The sequence below is a fragment of the Camelina sativa genome, chromosome 18 (genome assembly GCF_000633955.1).
Source record: "Camelina sativa cultivar DH55 chromosome 18, Cs, whole genome shotgun sequence".
Classification (NCBI taxonomy): Eukaryota; Viridiplantae; Streptophyta; class Magnoliopsida; order Brassicales; family Brassicaceae; genus Camelina; species Camelina sativa.
The window spans coordinates 9,243,660-9,258,620 of NC_025702.1; the positions used below are offsets into that span (position 1 = coordinate 9,243,660).

At 32.5% G+C, this 14,961-nt stretch overlaps 2 protein-coding genes across 2 annotated transcripts; one reads left to right on the forward strand and one right to left on the reverse strand.

Annotated features, from left to right (window-relative positions):
- Positions 343-2,932, reverse strand: LOC104760917 (myb-related protein 308). Its single transcript, XM_010483909.2, has 3 exons — positions 2,692-2,932; positions 2,333-2,462; positions 343-1,457 (listed from the first exon to the last, which is right to left on the reverse strand). The coding sequence occupies exons 1-3, from the start codon at positions 2,822-2,824 to the stop codon at positions 674-676; spliced, it is 1,047 nt and encodes a 348-aa protein (XP_010482211.1). The 5' UTR covers positions 2,825-2,932; the 3' UTR covers positions 343-673.
- LOC104763290 lies at positions 10,602-14,699 on the forward strand. Its single transcript, XM_010486680.1, has 5 exons — positions 10,602-10,665; positions 12,206-13,392; positions 13,484-13,859; positions 13,924-14,492; positions 14,583-14,699. Exons 1-5 carry the CDS (start codon positions 10,602-10,604, stop codon positions 14,697-14,699), a joined length of 2,313 nt encoding a protein of 770 aa, XP_010484982.1.

The following is a 14,961-nucleotide window of genomic DNA, read 5'->3' on the forward strand; positions in this document are numbered from 1 at the left end:
ACGAAGATAAAGTTTTTCGAAGTCAAAAAAGAAACAAAATCATCATCTATGTTCAAGTAAAACGACTATTACGATAGCTGCTCATTTTTACTGAAAGGCGTTGTGTCATTTTTACTGAGTATATATAACTTGAAATCATCATCTCATCCCAATAAATATCAACTTAAAGAGAGAAAATAATTGTCTTTCCATTCCATATGGAAGTTATGGATTGGAGAAAGAAAGACACGCGATTGGATGAGAAGGGAATTATGTCCACCCTTAAATTGGTTAGAAGTTGGGTTGAAATTTGAGAATTTTAATTAATACATAAACAAATAAACAAATAAACATATATACTTCTAAACGATCCCAAAATATTCATCATTATTACAAAACATTGATAATGAAACGTAGGAAGAAAAAAAACACACTAGCTACAAAATAGAGCGAACGAATCACAAGAAGAAAGGAAACAAACGAAAGGAGAGAGAGCATAAGGTGCTTCAAACTAGTCTAAAACTAGACGCTACGTTTATCCTAACTCTTGTAACACACTAGCTACAACAAGCTACGACATAATCACAAGATCCACAATAACCAAACAAAACACTAGACTTTACAATCAAAAGATCGATGTTTTATCGGGTTAATATATACGCCTTCTCATGTACGATCCACTTGTTTGGTAATATCAGTCCAATGTTATCTCTCCAATATCTGAGAGATCCCAGAGATCTTCACTTTGATGACAAGTCAAATTACCTTGAAACTCCAAATCAAGCAACTCATCATCAATCCCAAACCCGAATTCTGAAGAATTACATAGACCAAGCCACCAATCTTTATCATCATTTTCATTTGAATTCGAACTCAAAACACTTCCCTCTCTTTCTTTCTCCATCTCCATATCACGATCACCATCAACCTTTGTAATTCCTACGTGACCAAGCTTTGCCTCACTTCCTTGTTCTTCTTCAAACAAACCCACACAACAACTACTATTGTCCCCACTCTCACACATCTTTTCATCATTTACTCCATTCGCAGCCTCTTCACTAGTGCATTCCCATACACAACTACTCAAGAGCCGTTCTAACTCACCATCCAACCACTCATAAGGCCCCAAAGACTGATCTCCTTCGAAATTACCATTTTGCCCTCCATCACTGATCTCACTCTCTGGCTCTTTCGGTTGTGGGACACATTTTGAGGAGGCCGTTACCATTTGCTTGTGTTTCTTCATGGATGACCTACTAGTTCTTCCCTTCTTCTTCTTCTTGGTCTTCTTATTGTTCTTGGCTCCAGAAGGCGAAGAAGAAGAAGATTTCTTCAGGACCAAGTCGTTGATGACTAGATTGTGTTCGTCTCCGGAAACGGCAGTGAAGGCGTAGATTTTGCGCCTGAGATGTGAGTTCCAATAGTTTTTAATTTCGTTGTCTGTTCTTCCTGGTAGATGTGTTGCAATAAGTGACCACCTAAAACAAAAATAGTCACATGCACACACGTGAGAGACTATTTACATTTAGAAAACTTATTATCGCAAGTTGGCTTTTCATTGGTTCAAATATTCAATACCAATATATATGGAGTATAAGAAAATTGATGACGATAAATTTTAAATTTTATTTTAAAAACTGCATGTTTTCCTTAATTTGTACTTAGTTTTTCTTTGAAAAAGGTTAGACCGTTCCAACAACGATCTCGACCACTCATTTTTTTTTAACATGTAGAAATGAAATATATTCGAGTTCCGTCTATGAATTTTCCAAAAATTTATCACAAATAAAAAATACTGACACTCAAATGAACAAGCATATAAAAGCGAATTTGTAGTTATAACAGTGCATGAAACCTAGACTCAATAATACCACTTTGCTAACGGACACATGCGTATCACTATCAAGGTTTTTATAGAGGTCGGAGAGCCTGTTTTACAACTAGGACCATACACAAAACACATATATATGAGACAAAGATTAATTAGGGAGGTCGATTCAGTTAGATCTATAGCAACATAACGCCAAGGCTTTTTTTATTGACAAAAAGTCAAATTGGATAATCTCGTATATATATTATTTTGAAAGGGTTGGGCCATTCGAACAGACGGCTGAAATGTTTACGATGGTCACAAAATCATGGCTGTAAAACTAATAAATTTGATGACTTTTGTCTTCTTTTTTTTTGAACGGTTGGATTGGACTCTGACCATTTCTCAATGTTTCTTAAGTTGACATGACATGCAAATTAATTGTACTGTATTGTATGCACGGCCCCAGTCTTTAGAGTCACTATTTAGACAGTGCACGAAATATAAATGAAGGATGTGACGTGGATTAATTTGGTATAGTACCTGTTTCCGAGAAGGGTATGCAACTTGACGATTATTTCTTCTTCGTCGGCTGTAATGTTTCCTCTTTTCAAGTCTCTTCTCAAATAGTTTATCCACCTTAGTCTACAGCTCTTTCCACATCTCAACAATCCTTCAAAAAAAAGAAAAAATTATGTAAGATATTAGAACATATAGATATTAATAGAAAGCATTCTTCTATTAATATACAATTATATATATTTACGTTACAAGTTTTGTTTTTATATTGACACATGCATGCATTAACAGCTTGAAGAAGTTTAGTCCTTTTTCCAATGTTAAAATCTAAGAAATTCGACAATAAGAAAATGTAAATTTTGGAGATATAAAGATATATGTACCAGCTTTCTTAGGCAAAGATCGCCAAGAACCTTCACCATTGGTCTGAATATAGTTGGTGAGGATCTCATCTTCCTCGGCTGTCCATCTTCCTCTCTTCAACCCGATTTTCTCACAACACGGAGCCCTTCCCATCGCTTCTCGATCTCTTCTTTGACAAAAAAAGAGAAAGAGAAACTCAAAAAAGAGAAAACACTTTTTGGTCCCTTGAGTGAGAGAGTGAGAGAGTGAGTTAGTGAGAATAGAAGAAACCATCCAGGTGATTAATATAGAGAGGACAAAAGGGAAAGAGAGAGTGAGGTTTGAAAACGACATCGTCTAGGTGAAGGAATGAACCACGTTGCGGTGGGATTAAAAGTTATGTATTGTCCTCTTCAAAAACCATCGCACATAAGACACTCCACGTACCTCTCCTTCTAACCTTTGATCCCTCTCTTCTCTTTTTCCGTGATTAAAAGATATTTATTACAATGTATACTTTATATACCTAAACACGTACTTGCATAGATGTACATGTGTATGCAGCTATATGCATATACCTACTTGTATATGCATTCAATGAGTATGTCTACAACATTCTTATGTTCACCTCTTCAATAGGTATATTTATTCACTTCTTAAATTTAGTTGGGGTGAAAAATGAACAAAGAAACTTCCAAGTGGTAAAAGAAGTGCATTAAAAAAGACCTCGATTATATCAAAACTAACGTCAATCTGACCCGTAATTTTATTAGATCGCACGAGGTTGGTCTTGCATATTTGTTACTTTGGGGTTTTTTTGCATGTTTTTCCTAAGTTGAATGTTGGATTGGTGTTTAAGTTTTTTAATGTTCAAAAAGAAATTCCTAAGTTGAATGGTGGATTGATGTTCAAGTGGGTGTTTAAAAATATTTTTCCTAAGTTGAATGGTGAATTGGTATACAGTTTTGTTTTTTCTGTAAAAACAAAAATAACTAACTTGAACCCCAATCCACCATTCAACCTGGGAGAAGAAACATGTAAAAATCCCCCAAGTGGTGGATTGGTATTTTTTCTAAGTTGAATGGTGTTTAAAATAGTTTTCAAAACTCAAAAGATATACATTCTCCGTAGTACATATTAATTAATTATTGTTTTAATTTCTTTGAACCAGGTTTCATATTAATTAATATTCGTTAGTTATAAGATATTTTATTGAGGCATAAGAGTATAAATAAACCCGTTATGTATCCGTATAAAAATCAGAAATGGCTAATTAAGACAAACAACATTAATGACGATACACAGCGTACAAAAAAAATCACAACAATAGTCTATAAAACGAACACGTCTAATGAGTATTAGAGTCGGTCACAATGGCTATGTTGGCTTATGTGGAAGATCAGGGACCATATTTGTAAGTGCACAGTGGGCAAGCATTGTCTTGTGGTAGGCCATAACAAAAAGTTACATGGATCAGTATCGGTTACTATCCAGAAGGTAGGCGGAATATTCTAACGACTCTCTTGTGCTCTTGGTCCATATGTGCTGCATATACTTTTCATTTTGGTGTTTTTTTTTTTTGTTAAATACTTTTCATTTTGGTGTTTCATATGTTTCTCCGATCTTTTTTCTTCCGTTCCAATAATTAATTATTTTTATCTTAATCTTTATGTCTTTTGAACTCTTTATATGTATATATCTCTTTTTCAATCACTAACAAATCATTGTTTGCTGACACAAATATTTTATTTCATATTGAATCTAAATAATATGAATTTTAATATTTATTATCTAACATTATTCTATAATCAAACTAAATTTTTTAAAAATAATTATAGTAATATAGAAATTTAATCAACTTTCAATATGTAACTTACAATTGCTTTTATTAATCGTAACTCTTTATAAATTATGTGTTTTGTAAGATTTAACTATTCAATAATTTTTATTATAATTATTGGTCGATAAATTTTCACCTAAAATGAAATATTTTTAATTTTAAAATTATTTTTATCAGAAATTGCATTTACTTATTATATAATCTTTTGTTTTATATTCTCACTTAGAATCACTTTGTCATAATATTTTTTATAAGTGATATAAATATCAATAAATGTTATAATGCTTGTTACTCTTTACTATAACATTCTTCATAAAATATCTTATACTTATAACAAATACAAAAAAAAATTACAAGGTTACTTCCACTCATTATGACTTTCCATTTAATAATTTTTAACTTAGAGTTGGGTTTTTATGCTATAATATGCTTTTTTTTTATAAGTTTTTATTTTGATAATAATTTTCTTAACTCATGGTTATATATGTTCAATATATATGTAGTTTTAGTTCTACATATTATTTTTCTTCTTTTTAAATAATTTTTAATTTTACTCTTAGCATATATTCAAACTATTTTATAATTTTCAAATAATTTTATAATATATAATTCTAAATTTGAAATTTAATTTAATTCTTCTTGTAATAATTTCCCACGATATCATGGGGATCTGAGTCTTTAAGTTATTATAATGTTTGAAACAAATGAAACGATATAACGAAAAAATTGGCTCTCTTCCTAGACTTTTTTTGTGTGGCAAAAACTCTCTTCCTAGACTTATATGTCTTTATATAGCAGAAACAAATTGAGTGAGTATATATAGTATTTCCTATATTTATGTAGCGTCTAAGGTTATTAGGTCATATATCTTATGTACCATCCGCGAACAAAAGTGGCGGTTTTGGGAGGGGGTGTCGATCGATACCACTATTTTTTCCTGTCCGACCGGGTTGATTTAAATTTTGTTTTGGTTTGGTTTGGTTTGGTTCAATTGGAAATCCATAACCGATGTATTTAAAGTAAAATTCGACTTGAGGGTTTGGGAAGACCGCTTTTTGCCGAATTTAGAGAGAAGCAGAGGAAACAAAAGATAGCGCTTGAGAGTTTAAAGCTATATGTGAGTTTTTTTGGTTTATTTTGGGAGATCTGTTATTGTGGAGTGGAGATCTAGTGCTAGGAACGAACGAGAAGCTTTCTAAGGTGTTTGATTCGTCATTTTTGGATCAGAACTTTCTACAAGAAGTGTGTGCATGACCATGGCTGATCTAAGCCTCAGATCTTTTGGTTTGCTTGTTTTATGTTGTTTATGGTGTTTTTCTTTCTTGATATGGTTGCTACATGGTTCATATGATTTCCTGTGACTTTTGGTCTAGTTTTGGATAGATTAGAGATGGAGAAAAATGGAGATTCGACTTTTGACTTCGAGATGAACGTGTCTGCGAAGTCAGTGTCAATCGACACCAATTTTTACTAAGCTAGTGAAGCCTTAAAACATGGATTTTAAATACATGATCTATCTTCTTTTCTTTAGTTTTAAACCCAAGATTTGTTGGGTATATATTTTTCTCTCTCTTTTACAACTGACCTTTTTTATTGTCTTTTATTTTGAATTTCTATTTTATTACGTCATTTTATTATATTATAATAACAAACAAAACCTAAATATTAATTCTATTCGATATTTGTTTTACAACTTTTTCTTAAGGTTAAAAGAAAAAAAACTTATTCACAACGTCCTCTCTCCCAAGTCTCAAGATGCAACAACATGCAAGTGCATATATCTCTTAAATTATTCTTTATGTTTTGATATATCATAGTTTTTACGGTTTTTAACCATGATATAAGTGTGCTTTTTGAGTCTTATGATTTGTTTTCTAGGATGTTTTTGAGTCTTGACAGGTTTTCTAGGATTTTGGCACGGATGGGACGAAATGGGTCAATTTGGATCGTTTTGGAACATTTAACCGGAGGAAATCAATTTGGAGTCTGATTCTACGAAAAGCGTCGACCGACACCACATGAGCATCAATCGACACCCATGCAAGTCGAGACAAGTCTTCAAATTTGGAAGTGTTACAAAGTTGCCCGAAGTTTTCCATATTTGCATCATTAGTCCCTAGACGTGTTTTAGGACATATATATATATATATATTGTTTTGGGGTATTAGAAAACCCTGAAGTTTTATTTTAGCAAGTTTTATTTTCTGCAACCCTGTGAGATTTTGAGAGCCTTTGGAAGAGAAATCTAAACTGATTTGAGAGAAAAATTCTTAAACTCCTTCCTTACTCTTTTAATCTCAATTGCTTATTATTCAGAATTATGTTTTGTTCTTTATTGAATATGTCTGAGTAGTTTGTTTGTTAGGTTCAGGGTTTTTCACAGGGATTTTATGATTTATTAGATCTGTTTATTTATGATTCATTATCTTTCTAGATCTTCATCATAGGTTGTTCTTCATATTAATCCTTGATTGGCCATCTAGAATTAGTAACCTAGGAAAATAAATTGATATGAGAATATAATTGATTTTCCTGATAAAACCGTTTGATGAGCAAAATTACTTCTTGCAAAGAGATTTGATTTAGTAATTTTGTGAACAATCTAAACTTGTTTTTAAAGCTGATTTTTAACCTAGAATTTTACAAAGAGATTTGGATTTTCTGGTTTTAAATTTAGATAATATTTGCAGTGAGAACTGATTTATTTTACAAAATTGTTTAGAGTTCTTGATCTGATTTTAATTGATTGAATCCTAATTATTTTATTGATTTAATATTTCATAATTTTCTGAGAAATTCCCTAGACCTAACCTTTTGATTTCCTGAATTCACAACAAGTTTAGTCTAATATTTTGCATTGCTTTTATTGATTTAAACTATTCTGTTTAGCGTAATCATAAAACTCTATAATCTATTGTGTTTGATCTTGAGTCTCCGTGGATTCGACCCCTAGAGTTTTACATCTACAAGGCTGTTAGTACCATTAGGGTATTACAATTTGAGCTTATCATGTATCATGATATGATATAGAATGTTTTAGAGAAGTTATTTTGTTTCATAATATAGGATATTTTCAAGTTTCTATGTAACTTTTAGATTTGTTTAATATTTTATATTATACAGTCTTGTTTATAATTGGTTGAACTATTTTTGAAGTAGTATTTTCTTAATAGAGAAATTCTTTTAAATACCACTAAAAAGGTTTTTTCTAAAAATACCACATTTTAGTTTTTTTTTCCAAAAATACCACAAAAGATTTTTTTCCAAAATTACCACAAACACAAAAAAAAATTGATTTTTAAGGATGTAGAATTTTTTTTTTTTTAGGTTTGGGTTGACACATTTAGTTTTAGGGTATAGTTTTTAGGGGTAGGGTTTAGTATTTAGAATTTAAGAATTAGTTTTTAGTATTAGAATTTTAATTCAATTATGTGGTATTTTTGGAAAATTTTACATTTTAGTGATATTTTTGGAAAAAAACTAAATTGTAGTATTTTTGGAATAAAAACCTATTTTAGTGGTATTTATGACAATTGGCCTTCTTAATATACGTGTTTTTACTCAAAACATGCTATATTTTGAAATGGATGGACTACTCTCTATCGTTACAATAGCAAGCATTATTGTATTTCACTTAATTGTTATAAATAAATTTTCAATTGATTCATATATATATTTATTTGAGATTTTACTATAGTTATTACTTATTAAGGGAATTACACTTTTATTACTCTATTTTAAAAAAGAAATAAGTGTGGTTTAACGTTAAAATTATTGTTTCTAAAACGATTAGCATTATTATTTATAATTTAGAAAACAAATAATACAATGCAAAGTACAAACAAGGTTAGAAAACGATTAGCATATATATATATATATATATTTCTTTCTACCTTTAGGCCACATAAAAGCTTTGGCAGGTGTGTTTATGTTTCAGAGACTAAAAAATAAATATGTTGTGCTAAACTTGGTACTTATATTTTAAAAAGGGAGACAATATACTCTTTTAGAAATTCTATAATATTATTAGTTATCAGGACAACATAATCTCAATAACTTGGTGCGACGATTTTATGAACTTTAAAAGTATATATAGTACGTGTATCATCAATCTTAAAATGTTGGAAAATGTTGGGGGGATTTTTTGTTTACCATTACGGATGTTGGTCTTGTCGTATCAAAAATATCATTAAAGATTGGCACCAAATAGTTTCATATTGGGATTGTTGCTATATTCTTGGAATATAATTAATTTACATTTTCATTCAACACACCGATAAGATTGGAGCAATTAATTTGGCAGTTTTTTTTTTTGTTTGGATGTCAATTACAAGCTAATGCGTCCAATAATAAATCTATATTGAAGGTAGGAGGTTAATAGAAAATAAATTATTTTCTTCGAAAGAGAGTCATTCTTGCACAAGGCATCATTCAAAACGAAGAAAAACAAATATGTATATATATATATATATATATGTACAAATTTGCCTGATCCGTAACCGCAAGACGATCAAGAGTAGATAAAATGAAATTATTAAAGGAAGCTGATATTGAGTAATGTGCATGGTCGGATTCGGATACCAAAGAAGGATCCCTTGTTATGGACATTGATACAATATGTATATATCATGACAAGGCTAGTTTAATATAACCACAATGGTGTACCACATCGTTTGGAATCTCATGAACAACCACAATGGTCAAAAGAGTTGTATTAATCAAGATTGGTAGGTAATTTGGTTGACGAGTGATTCCAGAAGTAAATATTTGATCATGTCTCATATCAAGAATCATGTTTACTGGTGGTCAAGAAGGAACTGATCGTGACGGATGGATCTGGGAACCACTGTGAACAAATGATGGAAACAAGGCTGACGATTCTTATAACTCAAAAAGAGAAGAAGAAAATATTAAGGTTCAAAAATGTTTTCGATTTATATTATTGATTAAGCTCAAAAGAACTAAAGCATGATGCAAATAAAACGTTAGTTAGAAGAATCATGCATCACGTAGGATCGAGTCGAGTTCGTTCTCCAATGACTGCGTACACTATCCTCACCAGTCACCAGTAAATCCATCAACACCAACCTTTGGCTGCACGACGAACAAATTTAATTTTCTAGTAGATTTTAAACATCCATGCAGAACAATGTACTTCAAAACAAAAATTACGTCGTCGTTTCATTATAGAACAGATTGTAAACTATAAACAAATAATAAATTCTATGTCTAATTACTTTGCCAATACATTTCAACATGAACTTTTTATATAATGTATTATTTGCATAGTTTAATCGAGTAGCTCATTTAATAATCTTAATGTAGTTATAGATTTCATTTTTATTTTATTTTTCTGTCAACTCATAATAATTATATAGCTATTGCTTTTTCATAGGCATCATTTAAGAAAATAAAATAAAATACGACCGTAACTTATTAAGGTATGGGTGACATTCTAGACAGAGTGAATAGAAAAAGTATGATGACATTATGTATGAACCAGTCACGTAGACATCACGAGTCTCTTTAGTTACAACGAGCAAAAGCTTTGCCATTAAAGCCATTGCTCTAAATTCTTTTTGTCCTTGTCTCTTCGCCTATGGGTTCCTTATACTCCCCTCTCTCTATCTCTCTCTCTCTCTCTCTCTCTCTCTCTCTCTCTCTCTCTCTCTCTCTCTCTCTCTCTCTCTCTCTCTATTTCCCCATACGCCTGTATTCATCGTAAAATTCATACAACAATCAAATCTATTGAATGTACACCGACACTAAATCATTAAAATAAATATGCATTATCTTGTATATGTTTCTTAAAAGAGAAAATCCAAAGTACAAGTGATAACACACAACGATCGATAACTTTAGTAGAAAACACTATAGAGAAACTTTTAAAATCAGATGCATATACAAATATATTTCAGTGAAAGAAGAAAGTATCTCTCGATTTATAATTTCATGAAGCCATATATGTTTTTAGTCCTCTTTATTCTATATATTGGTGTAATCGCATTGGCACATATATATAGAACTTAGTTGTATATAAAATTCGTTGAAAAAATGTTTGTATTTTGGGTCCACGCGTAAGGGGACGTTGGTATAAATACGCAGGTTATAATGGCCATGCAGGTCCATATGGATCCTGCGATCCTCTCACCAACCTACATAAATCTGACCTTTGGTATAAATACGCTTTTGTTTTGCATATGAGCACTTGAGTAATAAATTACCCAACCGATCTCTTTGACATGTCCTGCATGTAACCCATATACATGTACACTTGTCTACTATCTCTAGAAATCAAAATGATATTTTCTTTAAAAAAAAAAAAAAAAAAGATATTTTCTTCAAAATGACTTTTTCTTTTAGATATATTTTAGCGTTCATATTTGTATATTGTCTTCTTTTAATAGGGTATATGAATTTTTTTTCTATTAAAATTTGAAAATGAAATTTCCAATAATAGCCACCAATATTCAAATGTTTACTCAAATCTTTGAATTGTTTTTGTTCTTATGTTATATGTAAATAAGAGAAACTTAGGAAAAAATGTTATTTCCCCACAAAAATGTGTTAACGCAAATAGTAGAAAACAGAAACACCGTTAATACGATTTACCTCACAAACAAAAAAAAAAGAGTGAGAGTGAGAGAGATAGAGTGAACAAGTCGGTAATGATCAATATAGCTGTCAAGTGGATCTTTTACCCATTTGTAAGGACTTACTTTCAATACAGTACGAAGGAGTTCATGCATTAACGGTAAAACCTAATATACAAAGCCTTACGAATGAATATGCCTTCGAAATATTCTTAGCACCCAAAAAAAAAAAAATCTATAAATATTAGCAAAAAAACTACGATAATAATTCTTTTCAAATCTTTTTGGTCAGTTTTAATATGCAATGACTACATACATTTTAAACAAAAATTCACTTTATGCCAGAATGTTGAATAAATAGAAAAATTATTGCCAGAAAAAATGATTAGACAAATCTTTGATGTACGATCAGTAGTAGATATATAGGTTTTCAGTTTTAAACTGAATGGCAAAACTAACTTTAAGGGATATTGTTGAATTTCTGTAGGATATATAAATTCTCTGACAATAGTTTTTTAACTAATTTAATTGGGACGTCGGTTTTTTCACCCTGTACACATCGTATTCTCAGCTTTCCACCCTATACTTTTAGGCTCTGATAATAACAATGTAAACAAAGAATTTCTACACCAAACAACATAAACCTTTTTTTTTACACAATTAACTACATATCCCCTTAAACCATGTAATTACGATGTATCAACCGGATTTCCCCATGAAATCGCGTTTAATGTATCGCGTTTAGATTAACCCTATGATAATAAGCAAACCCGGAAAGATAATTAACTACACATGCCTTTATAACCGACGTCGTTTTTGTTTTTGGGTTTAACTGTAAGAAACACGAAATCGAGAAAACAAATCCTCTTTGTCCCAAAAAATTCGAACAGAGTGTAATTCTCAAAGAGATTAGGGTTCTCAAATTGGGAATTTAGGTTTCTGATACAGAATTGTCAAGAAAAGAGATAATGTTTATGCAAGAGCTTTTTAAACAGTTAAAAAAAATCTCCGGTGAAATCTATTGCGAAGGTGGCCGACGGAGACGACGGAGATAACAAAAGAGATGGTAAAGCATCTATGGGAAGTCGAAGAATGATGAAAAAACGAAGTCTCTGGTAAAAGAGGATGGAGGAGCCGAGCGAGAGAATGATGGAGACGTTGATAGAGAGGTTGAAGCGACAGTGACTGCGGTAAATCCAAGAAAGAGGAAACAAAATAAAGCGACTGTGGAGAATCCTAGAAAGAGGGAAAAGAAGAAATCTCCGGTGAAAGATGTTGGAACTGATGAGCGAGAGAATAATGGAGATGATGGAGATGTTGAAGCCAATGAGGAAGTGCAAAGTGAAGAAGACATATTAGAGAGGTTTGAGTATGAAGTAGAGGAAGTTGTAGAACATTGGATTGATGAATATCAGATTCACCAAAACCAGATCCCAAATAGCTCTGATGAGGATGAGGATCCGATAATTACTAGAGAGAGGAAAATTAGGTTGGGAACGCATGATAAGTTGGCTATTGGTAGAACATTTTTCACTGCTTTTGAAATCAAAGAGACTATGTTGCAATATGCGTTGAAGAATAGAGAAAACCTGAAACAGAATAGGTGGGAAAAGAACAAAATCAGCTTTAATTGTGCTGTAAAGAAGAAATGTGATTGGAGGGTATACTTGGCATTCGATGCATCGAGGCAACTCTGGGTTTTGAGAACTAGATGCACTGATCATACATGTAGCTCTAATGGGAAATGCAAGCTTCTGAAGAGTGCAGTTATTGGCAGGTTGTACATGGACAAACTAAGATTGCAGCCTAACTTCATGCCTCTTGATATTCAACGCCATATAAAGGAGCAATGGAAAGTAGTAAGTACTATTGGACAAGTTCAGAGAGGAAGACTTCTAGGACTGCAATGGCTGAAGGATGAATATGATCAACAATTTGCTCACCTACGAGGATATGTTGCTGAACTCAAAGAGTCCAACCAATACTCAACTGCATTTGTTGACACCATTTCTAATGCTGCTGGAGAAGATGTATTCGACAGGATATATGTATGTCTTGGAGCAATGAAAAATGCATTCTACTATTGTAGACCAATCATTGGGATTGCTGGAACCTTCTTGAAGCACGCTGTTAAAGGGTGTCTACTGACTGCTATTGGGCATGATGCTAATAACCAGATTTACCCTGTTGCTTGGGCAACTGTGCAATCTGAAAATACAGACAATTGGCTATGGTTTTTGAATCAGCTAAAGGCCGACTTGAATTTAAAAGATGGGAGTGATTATGTAGTCCTATCAGATCGTTGCAAGGTAAGCTTTTAGTCCCTTATTTCTTTTGTTTTGGTGAGGGAACTAAACATTTAGAATTCAAGTTTTTTTCTTATTTGTTTGGTTTATGTAGGGAATCATTAGTGCGGTTAAAAGTGTATTACCAAATGCTGAGCACAGACCGTGTGTGAAGCATATTGTTGAAAACTTGAAGAAGAAACATGCCAATAAAGACTATTTGAAGAAGCATGTGTGGAACTTAGCTTGGAGTTATAGTGAAGCTGAATATAAGATTAACTTGAATGCAATGAGAGCATACAGTTTATCTTTGTATGAAGATGTCATGAAGGAGGAAACAAAGACATGGTGTAGACCTTATTTCAAGATTGGCAGTTGTTGTGAGGATGTAGACAACAATGCAACAGAGTCCTTTAACGCCACTATTGTCAAAGCAAAGGCAAAAGCATTGGTTCCAATGATGGAGACAATAAGAAGGCAAGCGATGGCCCGTATAACCAAGAGAAAGGATATAATACTTAAATGGAAGAAAAAAAATATCTGAATACGTTTCAGATATTCTGGCAAAGGAGGAGGAAGACGCTCTTAGATGTGAAGTCACAAAAGGAACCCACGGTACCTTTGAGGTATGGGTTGATGGGAATTCAAATCCTCTGAACTTGACATCAGAGAAATGGGAATGTTCATGTTGCAAGTGGCAAGTTACCGGGATTCTATGCATGCATGCTTATGCAGCAATCATAGATGTTGGTAAGGATGTTGAAGATTTTGTATCTCCATACTTTACTACTGATATATGGCTACAACAATACGAAATAGGTCCTTATCCAGTGAGAGGTCAACGGTTCTGGATGACTAACAACTATGTCTTGTTAAAAGCACCTCCAGAACCAATCCTACCTGGTAGAAAGAAAGGATCGAAGAAGAAATATGATCGGATCAAGGGTAAGCTAGAGTCCCCAAAGAAGAAGAAGGGGAAGAACGGAAAAGAAGAACCAAAGATACTCAAACTTTCTAGAAAAGGAAGGATAATGCATTGTCGTTCATGTGGTGAAGCAGAGCACAATGCAGCAGGATGTAAGAATTTTCCTAAGGAGAAGAAGAGCAAAAAGAGTAAAGATGAGGTAAGTATTCAAATGAGGCGTTATTTGGTTGAGTTATTTGGTCAAGTTTCTATGATGTTTCTTTGGTCATATATTTTCTTTGTGTTTCAGGCTGGTGAATCTACTATTGAGGGACCCGAGACTGTCACACAAACATCTCAGCCACCAGACACATTGACACAAAAATCTCAGCCAGAGACACTCACACTAACACAGGGAAGCATGTGAAACAAGTGTTGTTGTTTTTTTCTTTGGATGATATTCAGAATTCTGTTTTGGTTTCTCTCTCATTTTGGATGTTGTACACTTGATGCTTTCTCTCTGTTTTCGAATTTTAAAATTTTCATATTTTTATTCTCAGTTTCAATTCAACTAAAACATGTCTTGCACAACAAACACCATATCTAAACAACAACAGCTTCACATGAACATCTTCTCAATCTTCTTAACCATCTCTTCTTCCATAGCCTTGTCAATCTTGTTAATCATC

Bases quoted from the DNA above. Each gene is read 5' to 3' on its own strand.
- LOC104763290 (XM_010486680.1), top strand. From the start codon at position 10,602: ATGGCCATGCAGGTCCATATGGATCCTGCGATCCTCTCACCAACCTAC. The intron at 10,666-12,205 runs GTATAAATACGC...CTCTGGTAAAAG, and splicing joins CTACATAAATCTGACCTTTG to AGGATGGAGGAGCCGAGCGA. The intron at 13,860-13,923 runs GTATAACCAAGA...AATACGTTTCAG, and splicing joins AAGAAGGCAAGCGATGGCCC to ATATTCTGGCAAAGGAGGAG.
- LOC104760917 (XM_010483909.2), bottom strand. From the start codon at position 2,824: ATGGGAAGGGCTCCGTGTTGTGAGAAAATCGGGTTGAAGAGAGGAAGA. The intron at 2,463-2,691 runs GTACATATATCT...TTTTTTTTGAAG, and splicing joins ATCTTTGCCTAAGAAAGCTG to GATTGTTGAGATGTGGAAAG. The intron at 1,458-2,332 runs GTACTATACCAA...TTTTTGTTTTAG, and splicing joins CATACCCTTCTCGGAAACAG to GTGGTCACTTATTGCAACAC.